This window comes from Parambassis ranga, chromosome 22 (genome assembly GCF_900634625.1).
Source record: "Parambassis ranga chromosome 22, fParRan2.1, whole genome shotgun sequence".
In the NCBI taxonomy this organism is placed as follows: domain Eukaryota; kingdom Metazoa; phylum Chordata; class Actinopteri; family Ambassidae; genus Parambassis; species Parambassis ranga.
This window is the reverse complement of record NC_041042.1, coordinates 1,341,701-1,356,299: the sequence shown is the minus strand read 5'-3', so window position 1 is coordinate 1,356,299 and position 14,599 is coordinate 1,341,701. Positions and strand designations below refer to the sequence as shown.

Sequence of the window (14,599 nt, the reverse complement as noted above, 5' to 3'; positions counted from 1 at the left end):
CTGTCACTCCTCTGTCACCAGCCAATGGAGTGGCCTGGAAAACAGTCCCGCTAAACCGCAGTGATGAAATGGAGCGGTGACGTCAGAGGGGTAAGCGAAGCGGCAGGAAACGGTGATGCGTCATCAGAGAGGGGCGAGTCAACCAGCGTTTAAACACAATGAGAATACAGGAATATTCCAAATAAAACTTTAAATGCAAAATACTTTAAAAAAAATAGGTGAAGATTAGTGTTAATATATGAAATAAAAACAGGAAATAACCAGGAAACAAATCAGTACAATGAAAACATTTATTAAAGTAAAACCTGTACATGATGTAGCTTAGCATATAAAACACTTTCAGTTCTTTTGTGGTTTATTATTGAAATTTAATAACAGAAGAAACCGTAGATCAATCTGTGAGGTCACATGACCCTGTACAGGTGGACCAGGCTGAGGTCACATGACCCTGTACAGGTGGACCAGGCTGAGGTCACATGACCAGGCTGAGGTCACATGACCCTGTACAGGTGGACCAGGCTGAGGTCACATGACCCTGTACAGGTGGACCAGGCTGAGGTCACATGACCAGGCTGAGGTCACATGACCCTGTACAGGTGGATCTGTCTGAGAGCGTCAGCGTCCGTGTCTCTGCTCAGGTAAACATCGTAGTCCACAGGAAGTTCCTCCACCCAGCCGGGCTGCAGCGCCTCCTGTGGGAAATAAAACAGGAAGTCCTGAGGACGATCCAGGAAGTGCTTCCTACTTTAAACAGGTTCCAGGTTTACCTGCAGAGCATTCAGACTGTCCTGCAGACTGGGAACTGTGACCAGCAGAGATCCCGTCCTCCTGAAGGTCTGCATGATGAACCTCCAGGCTCTGCACACACACACACACACAGACAGACACACACACACACAGACACACACTTCAGCGCGTGTTTCCTGTTTGAATCTGTGTATTTTGGCAGGTCTTCCTGTGTGTGTCTCACCTGACTTGCTCGCTGGGCTCCATGAAGTACTCGAAGACGTTGTTCATCACCAGGACGTCAGCACTGTGCAGCAGGGAGTCCTGCGTGCAGACGTCAGCGTGAAGGACCTGCAGAGGACAGACATGGATCCACTGTGTGATCAGACGGCTCTGCTGCTGTTGCTGCTGTGTAACATTCACACAGACCCACCTGGACTCTGTCAGTCAGCCTGTATTTGTGCAGGATGTTGTTCTGCAGCTTAACAAACTCCTCGCTGAGCTCCAGACCAATCAGCCGAGCCGCTGAGCTGTACACAAAACCCTGAACACACACAAACACACACACGACAACTCCTTAATGTTGATTTTACCCAGGAAGTGGCTCTTCCTGTTTCTGTTTCACAGCAGCAGGTTTTGAGGTTCACAGAGTCAAAGGCTGTGAACATCAGTCTGTATGTGTGTGAGTGTATGTGGTGACCTCTGACCCCGTACAGCACAGCACCCAGCCTGGAGCCAACATCCACCAGCGTCCGGCCACTCAGGTCCGGAAGAACATTCTGGAACAAGAACTGAAGCTCCGACACGGAGAAGGAGTGAGAGATGAAGTCTGCAGAAGAAGAAGATCTTTGTTGTTGTTGTTGTTGTTGTTGTTGACTCCCCCAGCTGTCTGTCCCAAGGCTGACCTCTGCTGGTGTCTGCTGTGCACTGCACCCCACTAAAATTCTGATCCTAATGATATTAAAAGAGGAAATTTGTGGAAGGGGGCCAGAGGCCCGAGTCCTCACCCAGCGGGGCGGTCCTGTGTGATCCACAGTTGAGGCAGTAGGTCCGGCTCATGGTGCCGTCCTCACACAGGGCGTCCACCTGCTCCTCGTCATACAGGAAGGCGTCCACGTGGACCGTCGGCTGCGGCTGCTGCTGCATCTGAAACACACGGCAGCACCTCCATGACCAAAAAATCCACAACCTATCCTGCACTCCTTCACCTGACCTACAGGTGTACTACAGTACTCGAAAACTAAATGATCATGTGAAACATATATGGACAGTGCTGTGTGTATGACGCCACACGCAGCGTACCGCCGCCGTACCTTGAGGTGAGTGGCGGTCTCAGAGGGCAGCATGGCGTCCAGAGGCAGGCTGGCTCTGAGGTCGGCTGCGATGCTCTGCAGCATCACCTTCCTGTTGTCCACCAGCAGGTTGTCCAGCTCGTCTATATGAGGACAAACACACGGCCTTCTGGGTAATGTTTATATTGATCTGTTATTGTCAGACAGCAGCTTCTCAACAAGCAGACATGAATGTGTCATATCCGGGTTTGCATGGCACAAAGTGACGTTTGATAAATAACTGGGGCTCCAGGGTTTCCTGTTTACTCTCAGATTGATCATGTATTAGTGTGGACCAGTGAAACCGTCCCGCGTCCGAGCACGTGCAGCTGTGTGTACCTGAGTTCCGCATCCAGTCCAGCAGCCCGGGCAGCTCGGCCGGACTCACCCGGCTCAGCAGCCGCTGCACCTCCAGCCGCGCGTCACTGGAATTCATGCTGAGCCGCTTAAACTCACACAACGCGTCATCGAGCGAGCGGGTTGTTTCTGAGCTCCGGCTGCAGCCCGGAAACCGGAAGACGGAGCGTCCTACGTCACCGCACGACTTCCGGGTTTCATTAGCGCGCCAGAACACTCCCAGATCTAGAAATGTCGACTTTTGTTTTTTAAAATATTCAATTAGGAGTAAGTAATTTATATTTATGCTTGTATGTTTCTACTGTATTTGTTTTTAAGTTTATTTTAAATTTACGTTTTGTTTATTTTTATTTTTAGTATTTTTAGTTTGTGTTTTTTTTTAATGTAACAAGATTTAATAATTGCTGGTTAATTTATTTAGGTAGGAGATCTGATTTTATTTAAAAATGTACAAAAAAACTCCTTATTATCCTTATAAACTGTTATTTCTGTCAATGAAAGAGTTTATTTTTGAGGAATACACACACGCTGTGACTCTTCACGGGTCTGACGGGTCTCCAGCTGTTTGAATTCATCACCTCTGTGTGGCATCGTAGATGATTGTTGGAACAAAGAGCATGAAAATGTTTACCTCTCAAACTCCATGTGTATAAAATGTAATGTATAAAAGGTCCCTGTATGTACAGTGGCTCCCTCTGGTGTCAGCTGAAAGCCTAAGAGGCTGACCTTTCTCCACAGGGTCGTAGAAGAAGCCGTGGGTTCTCAGCAAGGTGAAGACTCTGGGCGGAAGATCAGCCAGCAGTGTCTGGGTGCAGGCCCGAGCAGCCATCTTCTCCGCAATCTCCTTCTCCTCCTCCAGCGCCTTTTTCTGCTGAGCAATTCCGTGCGCCTGTGGTCAGACAGGGCTTCTTTTTTAAAATGGTTGATCTTATTATTATATTTCTTTGGCGACTGACGTGGATTCAGGTGCTTCAAGAGTCTGGATGAACTCTTCCTGTACAGTGGATGTAAGTAACGTACCTTCTCCTCACTGTGGCGCCTCTCCGGCTCCTGAAGCCGTTGCACCTCAGCCAGCTCACTGTTTCTGAGCTCCTGGAAGGCCCTCTGCTGGGCCCTCAGGCAGCCAGCTCCTCCTCCTCCATCACCTCCAGCAGAGACTGTTGAATGGTCTTCCAACACTGGCTGCACCGCCTGGTCAAACTCAAACAACTGCAGAGGACACTTGTGGTGAGCGGTGTAACCGTACACCCTGCATTTAAAACATTACTTCTTATTTGACATTAGCATCCTCCGCTATAAACAGACCTTTAACTTCATCCTCCCCTCTGTCTGAAGCACCTACCTCTCCATCCTCCATCTGTGTTTCAGCATCTTTGCCGGATTTGGCTGGAATGAAGAGGGGAGTCGCTGGTCTGTCCAGAAAAGCATCCGTCTGAGCCTCAGTCTGTGGTTTCAATGATATCACTCAGTTCTTCCAGGTAAAGGTCTGAAACAAACCACAGCCAGAACATTAACAACATTTCCAAAACAATAACAGCTGAAGTCAAAGCTGTGAAGAGCAAACTACCAGTTTGTACATCAACGTGTCATCAGGGCTTCAGGAGTCCTGGGTCTGTACTGGTCTCAGGCTCTGTTCCTGATCACCTGTTGTCTCTGCACCCGAGCAGGGTTTGACTGAGATCTCTGTCAGTGCAGGATGACAAAGGGCTTTAAGACATGGATAAACTCTGGATAAGATAGAGAAGAGGATAACATAAGATACGGTGTGGTAAGGTAAGGTAAGATAAGATAAGATAAGACTTTATTAATCCTGGAGGAAAGGTATCAGTTACATTAAATGCAGTTAAGTACAGAATTAAGAGTATAAGTGTCACTATAATCCAATCAGAGTACAGTTCACAGTATGAGCACAGTATATGATGCATGGATACAGACATGGAGATATAAGGTGGTAAGTAAACATAAACAGCGAGGAGCGACATGTCCTCATGAAGCAGACATGTTGGTCCTGAGCTGCCACCCTGATGACGTCACCGCGGTTCTGCTGATGCTCCTAAAAACTGGAGGAATCCGGTTTATAATGCTGCCTTCAGGGCCACTCGGATATGGGCGTTCAAACAATGCGGGTCTATAGGTTGACTCGGTGTGTCCGACAGCCAGTGAAGGCAGCACAGCGCAGTGCTCTGACGGACAGGAGCGGCTCAGAGTCACGCACGGTCCCGCTGCTTCTCGGTCAGAGGTACCGCTCAGAGCCGCGATGAACACGGAGGAGACCAACGTGGAGATGAAGGACGTTCCGAGCAAAGATGCTGAGCAGGAGCAGGAGCAGGAGGAGGCGCCGGCGGCTCCCGCTCCGCCCGCAGAGGATGCTGATGCTACAGAGGCCGATGTGAGCGAGGCCGACCTGGACCAGGAGGAGCAGGAGAGGCAGCCGATGACCGGGGGAGGAGGAGGAGGAGCAGGAGGAGAAGAAGGACACAGGGCTGCGGACGGTCCCTCCGCCAGCGGGGAGGAGGCGTCTGCAGCGGAGAAGAACGGCTCCGTGAAGTTAAAGATCCCTGATGAGACGGAGGAGGCGAAATTCACCGGGCTGACCAAGGAGGAGCTGCTGAGGGTGGCGGGGACCCCGGGGTGAGGACAGAGACACACACATGTCCACACACACACATGTCCACCAAACGGCCACATTAAACCTGCGAGTGGGCCAGAAGGTCCCGGGACAGCCTGGACTGAAGGTTCAGGGCTGAGAGCGGCCATTCAGTAGGATGATGGTGATCAGACAGGCGGTGCCGTCATTTAACTGATAAGGCTCCTAGCTGACAGTTAACCCTTACAGTAGGTTAATGGGTGGATAACAGTCAGACTGACGTTTAATGATACTGTCCCTGTTTGTCAGCTGGGTGAGGACCCGCTGGGCCCTGCTGGTGGTGTTCTGGCTCGGCTGGTTGGGGATCCTGGCGGGCGCCGTCCTCATCATCCTGCAGGCGCCCCGCTGCAAAGACCTGCCCGCCACCAACTGGTGGAACGAGGGCCCGCTGTACCAGATCGGAAGCATCCAGGCCTTCAGCGACAACAAGACCCTGCAGGGTGAGCAGCATGACTGTTAGGTTCAAACCCCAAACATTTGTATTACACAACCTGTACAAAAGAGACACAGAGAGTTAGATATCTTTTTACTTGCAAGGAGAGTGACCAGAGACTGCTCAGTTACAATCTCCAAACTCACTCTGAAACAGTCTCTGGCTCGCCTGCCTTTTATTGAATGTAGGAGTGCCCTATTTTTACAACATTGTTACTAAGGGGAAAAGGGAAACATCTTGTTCAGTATCGAAACCACTCTTTTCATATCTTCACTGACACCCTTCTCGAAACCGTGGTGTGCTTCCTTCTCGTTTCTTGGTGAAGTTGCTCCACTGCCCCCGCCGTGACCTGTCTACCAGCTATTTACATGCAAGCTGGCTACAGAAGATAATGCATGATACGACACGTCTACAGAAAATAAGGAACACTTTTATAAGAATAAATGTATAATCATTAAAGAATAACTCCAACATTTCCCTCCTGTTTATACATTTATTCTATCAATTTATCCTTAGCATAACCACTTCTTTTGATTTTCAGTTATGTAGTCATTTAGACAGTTTAAATGGTACACTCAGAGGTCAGTTGTAATCTTCTGGGTAAGGGAACAGATCTGGGAGCTGTTCCTCTGGATCGTCGTCGTCCACATCTGCTTCGGCCTCTTATGTGTCATCAGCTGTGTTGTTATTTGCAGGGATTAATGCATACATTTGATCAACTTTAGCTTGAACAGGTCCAATTGCTGTTGTGATAATTCTGGCGCACAATACTCTAATACATGGAATACAACAACATCCACATAAGGTGAGAATGGCTGCAAAAACAGCAATGGATAACAGTACTGACGTCATTAACGTTTTATATTTGCCAAATACATCACCAAATCTGTCCCACACGGTGGTGTCGACTCCAGAATGGTCCTTCATCTTTTGGTTCAGGGTACGCAATCCCTCCACTGCTTTTGTGAGGCTGCCATCAGCTGCTGTGTTGTTAGGAATAAAAGTACAGCACTGTTCCCCGAAAATGGTGCAGACACCACCTTCTTTTGCAAGAAGCATGTCTACAGCAATTCTGTTCTGGAAGGCCATAAGGGAGGTAGCCGACAATTGCTCATGGACAGCGGTGAGTGCTGCTTCAGTTTGATTTCCTAATCTCTGCACATTATAGTGGATGTAGTTGATTCTGTCTACGTTTTTATTAATAGTACACCACCAACACAATAGAGACTCAAATCCTGCAGCAACCTGATCAGCTAGTTTGTATTCATCTGGAACTCCTCTGGGAACTCCTATAGCATCAATATAGGTCGGATCAGCACTGATGCTTGCACTTCTTTTCTTCCTGTACCAAGCATCATTCATCATTATGACAGTAAGTATAGTTGTGTGAACCAGCTAGAAGCTATAGTGGTAGTATTGCAAGGGTTATCCGTAGCTATATCATAAGCAGATGAGCTCTTTTTGACACTCTACTATTTAAGGAGTCTTCATACCATAATAGTAGAAAAACCAAGACCACACACAATCTTATGACGTCGTCCAAACTCCATATTGCCTGTAGGACTCTCCTATACACCCCACCAGACTTAGAGTACAATCTTCACCAGGGTTGAGACAGTTAAGATCTGTTATCAATAACTCCCTTTGTAACTGGCCTTTTAGTCTATGGGTGCCTATTGAGGTCCTCTAGCCTACTCAGGGAAGCAACTATCCTATGACGTCACAGAGGGTTGATAATTTAGAACTTTCTTACAGTGTGAGAGATGAATCCAGGTTAATCTTTCCGCTATTTTGAGCGCGGTGCCTGTGGTTAGCAGTACTTGGAATGGACCTTCCCACTTAGGTGAATGCCAATGTTTGCATTTGATGCTTCTAACTAGGACCCAATCACCTAGCGTGACGAGGTGTTCCTGTGAAGAGACAGATGATGAGTTTTCAGTTTCTTTTTGCTTCCTTCTGCCTGTGTTCAAACAGCTTCCGCATGTGATCTGCGAGTGTGACTTCCTCTGCTGTCTCCCATGTGTTATCAAAAAGAGGAAGTCTGTAAGGTTTACCATATATGGTCTCATATGGAGTTAAACCTGTTGTGCTAGTAATGTTAATGTGTAACTTCACTAGGTCTAGACACTGTGTCCATTGTCGTCCTGTCTCATCCATAGTTTTCTTTAATCTGTTTTTAATAGTTCCATTCATTCTTTCCACTAACCCTGCGCTTTGGGGATGGTACGCACAGTGATTTCTGAGGTTAATCTGGAAAGCCTGACCTATTTTAGTGATTACCTGGTTTACGAAATGTGAACCGTTATCACTATAAATGGTTTCTGGAATACCAAATCTAGGGATGATGTCTTTGCATAAAGCTTTAGCGACAGTTAGGGCGTCAGGTGTTTTAGTGGGAAACAACTCTATCCATTTGGAGAAAGCATCTATGAAACAGAATTTCTTCCCTTCACTCTGATTTAATTCAATGAAATCCATATGTATGCTTTGGAAAGGATATTGAGGTGTAGGGAATTTTCCTCGTCTTGGCCTGAGGTTTCCCTGTGGATTGTGTCGAGCACAAATTAAACATGCTCTACAAAAATTTTTGAATAGGAAGTAAACCCATAGGTTGTATATGTCCTGTGTACCAGTCCTACCATCCCTCCTGTTGAGACATGAGTTGATCCATGGCTCAATATAGCCGCCCATTTATATAAGTTTTTTGGTAGGATTGGTTTGTTTTCAGGTCATACATAGATATCATTTGTTTGTTTTGCTCCATTTTTTGTCCATATGGCTTTTTCAGCATCAGGCGATTGTTGCTGCATGTCTTTTAAAGTGTCGTGTGACATTTGGTCTTCTGAGACCACACAGAGTTTCATTTCTTTCAATGCAGCCGCTTTTGCTGTTTGGTCTGCAAAGTCATTTCCTTTAGAGACTGTATCAGTTCCCCGTGTGTGAGTGGGACATTTGCATATTGCAACTTGCTTTGGCAGTTGCACAGCTTGCAATAGTTCTGCTAGTAATTGTGCATGCGTGACCGGTTTTCCTGTTGACGTTACCATACCTCTGTTATGCCAATGTAGTGCAAACGAGTGTACCGTTCCAAATGCATACTGGCTGTCTGTGTATATGGTCACTGACTTGTTTTTCATTAGCTTACAGGCCTCTGTAAGTGCTACTAATTCTGCTGCTTGGGCAGAATAGTGCTGTGGTAAAGTTTCTGCTTCTAATACTGTAGTCAATGTCACTACTGCGTAGCCTGTTTTTGTTTTTCCCATGGCATCCTTTTTAGAGGATCCATCTACAAAGATTACTTTTCCTGTCGAAAGTGGTGTATCTTTCAAATCTTTTCTACATTTGGCAGTAGTTTCAGCTAAAGCCTGACAGTCATGTGCTTCTCCATCTTCTTCTGTCATTATCAGTGTGGCTGGAGTTACTTTATCCAACCTCTTTTTGTATTGCTCATTAATATGGTCAGTAAACCACATTGTCACGTGTAAATTTTCAAAAGACATCTTATCTTCAACGTGTGACAGCTACAGAGGCTCTTTCTAACAGGTGTTGCCCTGTTTTCATGGGTGGCCTGTTTGGAATGTCCAATGAATAATAGTAATATGGTGTCCCTGCTCCTCTAAGCACGTATGTGTCATCAACAACTTTACACATTCTTTGAATTTGCATTCCGTTTGGAGTAGGAACGATAGCCAATTTAAGTTCAGTAAGTGCATCTCTGCCTAGAAAACAACAGTGGCATGTTGCATCTTACTCCCTCAAACGCCCATGAAGTGCATTCACCTGGTCTAGTATGTCTTGGCTGTCTGCACGAAATGGTTCCCCGTTTGGTTGTCCAAATTTCCTCTGACCAGATGCCATTCTGGTCCCATTTGAGTCATCCAGACCTGCTGGACTTCTCCTCCATTTAGACCATATGACACTCTGACTCCTTCCATTAATCTAATGCATTCTTCTACATCGGTTTTAGGAGATGGAATGCCAGCCACTGCCTTTTTAACATCATCTTGGTTCCATGTTCTGAACACACGGACAGTATTTGGTTGGCCCTCCTCTCCTGCTCTGGGGTTAGGTAATTCTATTAAGGGCATCGTGTCAATAGGTGGGCTTTCTGAATCAAATGGGGGAACCCATTTAGGGGCTGTTGGGGACACTAAGTCTCCTCCTAAATTTTTATCCCAGTCTCCCACTGGGCCTTGGGACCTCAAATTTTTCTTATTATCATTTTTTACATAAGGAGGGGGAGGCACAGGAAGGCCTGCAGCTCCTTCCTCATCCTCCACTTGTGCAACTACCTGTTGTAGTTGACGTCTGACATGTCTATATGGGCCATATTCATTATCTTCCTGTCTGTGATATATCATTCGACATGCCTGTTCCTCCTTCTCCTTTTCCTTTTCCTCCCGCTCCTTTTCCTGTTTCTCCTGTTTTGCTTTCCTCTCACCTTAGTTATCTCAAATCCGTGTTTATCCATTTTATCTTTTTTATCTTTACACTCTGTTTTTATTTTTACCTGCAAAGCTTTTAATTCTGTGGTTTGTAATTTGCCTGAAAATCCATATTTTTTATTTTGCATTCCTTCAAGAAATTTGCTTTGTTCTTTACCCATGTTTAAATGTGTTTTAGATCCAGTGGGTGTCAATACCTGGTGTATTCTAACACTGGATTTTTGTCAACGAGTTTGGTGAAAACAGTCTGTTGTGGTAAAACTCACTTCAACCTTATTCAGGTGGAGTTTTCTTGCCTACATGCATCCACAAGGACTCACCAAATTTACTCTCGTTGTATTATATGAAACTCAATTTCCAAGTGGAAACAGAATTTCCATTCACACTCTCATTCACACTTTCATTCACACTCTCCTTACTACCTCACCCGAACGCGTTTTATTTTAGGATCCTTACTCTTAAACAGAGGACGCCGCCGCCCTTCGTAGAATTTAACTAGTTTGTTTCAACTAGAGGAGTCTACCCTCCGCGGACTTTAACTGTTTCTCTTTTTACCTGATAGAGTCTAGAATTGTCAGGGTTTTTATCACTTCACTTTTTACTTTTAATTTTAACACAGTTGCCAAACAGGTTCCGCTGACCTACGTAGAATTTAACTAGTCGTTTTAAACTAGGGGAGTCTACCCTCCTGCGGACTTTTTTACTTGACCTGATAGAGTCTAGAATTGTCAGGGTTTTATTCACTTCTTCAACACACAGAGGATCTCACCATCCTCTTGTCACTTCTTTAACACACAGAGGATCTCACTATCCTCTTGTCAACACACAGAGGATTTCACCATCCTCTTGTACTTCTTATCTTTTACTGCGCGCGTCTTTCACACATTCCCCCTTTTTAAGGAAATCTATACTCACACTCGTCTGTGTCTCCTGGACTTTCCGTCAACCATCGGACCCCAACCCGTAAGGGAGAGACCAGTCCCGGAAAGGGTCTTTATGCAGTGGCCACTGACTTTTCCTGGTGTCTCCCTCACGCGCTGGAATCGTCAGGTATCTTGGAATCCGGCTCGAAGGACCAATTAAATGTTAGGTTCAAACCCCAAACATTTGTATTACACAACCTGTACAAAAGAGACACAGAGAGTTAGATATCTTTTTACTTGCAAGGAGAGTGACCAGAGACTGCTCAGTTACAATCTCCAAACTCACTCTGAAACAGTCTCTGGCTCGCCTGCCTTTTATTGAATGTAGGAGTGCCCTATTTTTACAACATTGTTACTAAGGGGAAAAGGGAAACATCTTGTTCAGTATCGAAACCACTCTTTTCATATCTTCACTGACACCCTTCTCGAAACCGTGGTGTGCTTCCTTCTCGTTTCTTGGTGAAGTTGCTCCACTGCCCCCGCCGTGACCTGTCTACCAGCTATTTACATGCAAGCTGGCTACAGAAGATAATGCATGATACGACACGTCTACAGAAAATAAGGAACACTTTTATAAGAATAAATGTATAATCATTAAAGAATAACTCCAACAATGACACAAGTCCACCCACACACGGGGGGCGTCTGTGGTTCTAACACGACCTCTGACACCATGTGCTGCTGGCGCACGCCACAAACACTTCCTGTTTGAAAGTCCTGAGCTCAGAGAGTGGAGGAGGGGAAGCAGGAAGCGCTGACAGCAGGTCTGCTGCTGTCACACCGTCTGAACAAGTGTCTGAGTCAACAGCTTCAAACACAGTTCAATAGTTGCCATAGTAACCACGTCTCAATCTCAATTTGAATTCAGCTCGTCACGCTGGATTTTAGCACGGCGTCGAGTCGCTCAGGGACGCCTCCTCAGTGTGTGACATCAACTGTCAGACACAGAGGAGGAAGCATGAGGCGCACCATGACCCAAAATGGCTGCCACAGCATCCTGCACCAGCCCACGCCATGACAGAACAAGCTGTAGTCTCCAGACCCCATGGAGCTGGTTTTAATTGAGCTGGACAGGAGTGAAGGTTTCTGTGATTTATTTTTCTCTGTGCCCGTCCTTCAGGTCTGCAGCAGAAGATCGGCAGCTTGTCTCCGCTGAAGGTCAAAGGTTTGGTGGTCGGGCCGATCCACGTGGCCCCGCCTGACGACGCCGTGGGGCTGAGGTTTGAGGAGGTCTCCTCCGATGTCGGAAACCTGGAGCAGTTTAAAGGGTTCATCCAGGCCGCTCACAGGAAAGGTGAGGAGACACGTTCAGGGCGAGGGGTTCAGAGCTGACGATCCGCTCATCTGTGCAGGTATCTCTGTGGTTCTGGATCTGACTCCAAACTATCAGGGATCATCTGGACCCTGGTTCTCCAACAGCAGCGTGACCACCGTGGCTGAGAAGCTGAAGGTGAGGACTCACACAGGACACAGGACACAAGACAGAGACATGGTTCACTGACCCACTGTGTGTGTGTGTGTCTGTGTGTGTTTCTGTGTGTGTGTGTGTCTGTGTGTGTGTCTGTGTGTGTCTGTGTGTGTGTGTGTCTGTGTGTGTGTCTGTGTGTGTCTGTGTGTGTCTGTGTGTGTGTGTGTCTGTGTGTGTTTCTGTGTGTGTGTGTGTCTGTGTGTGTGTCTGTGTGTGTGTCTGTGTGTGTCTGTGTGTGTGTGTGTCTGTGTGTGTCTGTGTGTGTGTGTGTCTGTGTGTGTGTCTGTGTGTGTGTCTGTGTGTGTCTGTGTGTGTCTGTGCAGTCCGGTCTGGTGTTCTGGCTGAATGAAGGTGTGGACGGCGTCCAGCTGTCCGGGGTGGAGCGTGTCGCGAGCACGGTGCCGTCTCTGTGGGCTGACATCAGAGCCATCGTCCAGAACAGGACGGACCAGCACCCCAGCAGGAAGTCAGTACAAACGTGTCGTAGCGGAGACACGCGGCACCAAACCTGGTTTAATAAATGAAATCTGATGTTTTCAGGGTCCTGATCGGCGTCACAGACCGCTCCTCTGCTGAAGGCGTCTCCGGCCTACTTTCCTCCTCTGGAGTCGACCTGCTGATTTCCAGGGTCCTCCTTTCTCCTAAAAAGGACGCCATGGAGCGTGCTCAGTCCATCCAGCGCTTGTACTCTTCCCACATCCAGACCCAGCTGGCCTGGAGCCTAGGGAGTCGGTCCGAGGGACACCTGGCCTCGCTAATGGATCCGGCTCTGGTCAAACTGTACCAGCTGCTGCTGATGACGCTGCCGGGGACGCCTGTCTTTAACTACGGAGACGAGATCGGCCTGACGGATAAGGTGAGGACGCGGCATTCGTTCTTCACTCCACCAGCAGAGGGTGCTAAAGGTTATCTGCAGTACCCTGATGATTGATTATTGATCCTCTCCTGATTTACTTACAATTTATCATGTCTCTTAAAGGACACCAAGTTTCCCAAGATGCTGTGGGGCTCTGACAAGGAGCTGAACGGGACTCTGCAGGTAAACCGACGCGTCACACACAGCGACACCTGAGCATCGACCGGTCATCTAGCAAAATAATGACTGTAATTCAGCCACCATTAGTGTGTGTTGCTCTCAGTATTCTCACTAGTAGAATATGTGATCAATACATATCACATATTGATCACCTCTGTCCGTCTGCAGGAGGAGTGGGCCGAGCATCAGTCCTGTCACAGTTTCTTCCGCGGCATCAGCGAGCTGCGTGGCAAAGAGCGCTCCCTGCTGTTCGGAGACTTCGTCCTCCTCTCTAACTCCTCCTCCTCCATGGCCTACCTGCGGGTCTGGGATCAGAGTCCGCGTTACGTGGCCGCCTTCAACTGGGCCACGGAGGAGGCGGCGGTGCTGCAGCTGAGCGACGTGGCGCTGCCTCGCCACGCCACGGTCGTTTTCAGCACCAACAGCAGCGCCCTGCCCGCGGACAGCAGCGTGGACCTGACCGACCTGCAGCTCGGCCCTGGGCAGGCCGCGCTCCTCAGGTTTCCCTACACAGGATAGAGAAGAGTCGGAGCAGGCTGTTGAAGCCACCGCCGCTCTCTGAAAGGTCAAATGATTAAATGTTTGATGATGTTTGTGTCGTGTTTCTTCAGGTGTTCTGTACGTGGTGGATATGATCCTGAAAAATAAAATGATGTAAAGATGTGAACTGGACTGTCTGTAGACTTCTCTTTATGTAGAATAGAATAGACTTTATTAATCAGTATGTACAATCATTAACAAAAACTGCACTACCTCCAGTGTCCACATGAGGTCAAATGAGTCATTGGCCTCTGCATTAAAATGCCCGCAGTCACAGCAGAAACACAAATCAATGCCCAGAGACATCTGGACCCTTTAAACATACACACAGCTTTAAGTACCGGCTGTCTCCTGGGAGGTTTAACCCCTGCTGAGGACAGCGAGGTGGAAAGACTGCAGCTCCTGCAGGCTCCACTTGAGGCTGGCATGTCGACAGACTGCTATGAAAACAGGATTTACATGATCTATGTGGCCACAAGATGGCGCACAGCTACTGCTGAACGTACACTTGTGGAGGTCAGTCACATTTAAAAGCTGCTGCTGCCTGGAGGACCCACTATAGGATGACATCAACCAGTCTGATCCCAGAGGACGAGGCTCTCTGACAGCTAGCATGTAGCAGCTAGCATGTAGCAGCTAGCATGTGTGTAGAGGACTGTTGTGTCTCTGTGAGGACAATATGAGCATAAAGTC

General features: G+C 47.5%; 2 protein-coding genes across 6 annotated transcripts; one reads left to right on the top strand and one right to left on the bottom strand.

Moving 5' to 3' along the window:
- Window positions 1-276: 276 nt before the first annotated feature.
- On the bottom strand, window positions 277-4,618 carry LOC114427465 (uncharacterized). Of its 5 annotated transcripts, XM_028395553.1 has the most exons (12): window positions 3,982-4,618; window positions 3,757-3,900; window positions 3,435-3,623; window positions 3,141-3,303; window positions 2,040-2,161; window positions 1,734-1,872; window positions 1,434-1,555; window positions 1,160-1,270; window positions 971-1,077; window positions 768-858; window positions 569-692; window positions 277-515 (listed from the first exon to the last, which is right to left on the bottom strand). In XM_028395553.1, the coding sequence occupies exons 2-11, from the start codon at window positions 3,769-3,771 to the stop codon at window positions 579-581; spliced, it is 1,173 nt and encodes a 390-aa protein (XP_028251354.1). In that variant the 5' UTR covers window positions 3,772-3,900; window positions 3,982-4,618; the 3' UTR covers window positions 277-515; window positions 569-578. The 5 variants fall into 5 exon arrangements, with proteins under 5 accessions (XP_028251354.1, XP_028251356.1, XP_028251357.1 ...); XM_028395555.1 differs by having other exon boundaries at window positions 277-692; window positions 3,141-3,285; XM_028395556.1 differs by having other exon boundaries at window positions 277-692; window positions 3,141-3,282.
- Window positions 4,619-4,640: 22 nt separating this feature from the next.
- On the top strand, window positions 4,641-14,033 carry slc3a2b (solute carrier family 3 member 2b). Its single transcript, XM_028395547.1, has 8 exons — window positions 4,641-5,045; window positions 5,311-5,501; window positions 11,983-12,156; window positions 12,215-12,312; window positions 12,654-12,796; window positions 12,871-13,186; window positions 13,310-13,369; window positions 13,535-14,033. Exons 1-8 carry the CDS (start codon window positions 4,672-4,674, stop codon window positions 13,883-13,885), a joined length of 1,707 nt encoding a protein of 568 aa, XP_028251348.1. The 5' UTR covers window positions 4,641-4,671; the 3' UTR covers window positions 13,886-14,033.
- Window positions 14,034-14,599: the final 566 nt, after the last annotated feature.

Bases quoted from the DNA above. Each gene is read 5' to 3' on its own strand.
- LOC114427465 (XM_028395553.1), bottom strand. The intron at 1,873-2,039 runs GTACGGCGGCGG...CGTGTGTTTCAG, and splicing joins AGACCGCCACTCACCTCAAG to ATGCAGCAGCAGCCGCAGCC. The intron at 693-767 runs GTAAACCTGGAA...TATTTCCCACAG, and splicing joins ACAGTCTGAATGCTCTGCAG to GAGGCGCTGCAGCCCGGCTG.
- slc3a2b (XM_028395547.1), top strand. From the start codon at position 4,672: ATGAACACGGAGGAGACCAACGTGGAGATGAAGGACGTTCCGAGCAAA. The intron at 5,046-5,310 runs GTGAGGACAGAG...CCTGTTTGTCAG, and splicing joins AGGGTGGCGGGGACCCCGGG to CTGGGTGAGGACCCGCTGGG. The intron at 5,502-11,982 runs GTGAGCAGCATG...CCCGTCCTTCAG, and splicing joins CGACAACAAGACCCTGCAGG to GTCTGCAGCAGAAGATCGGC.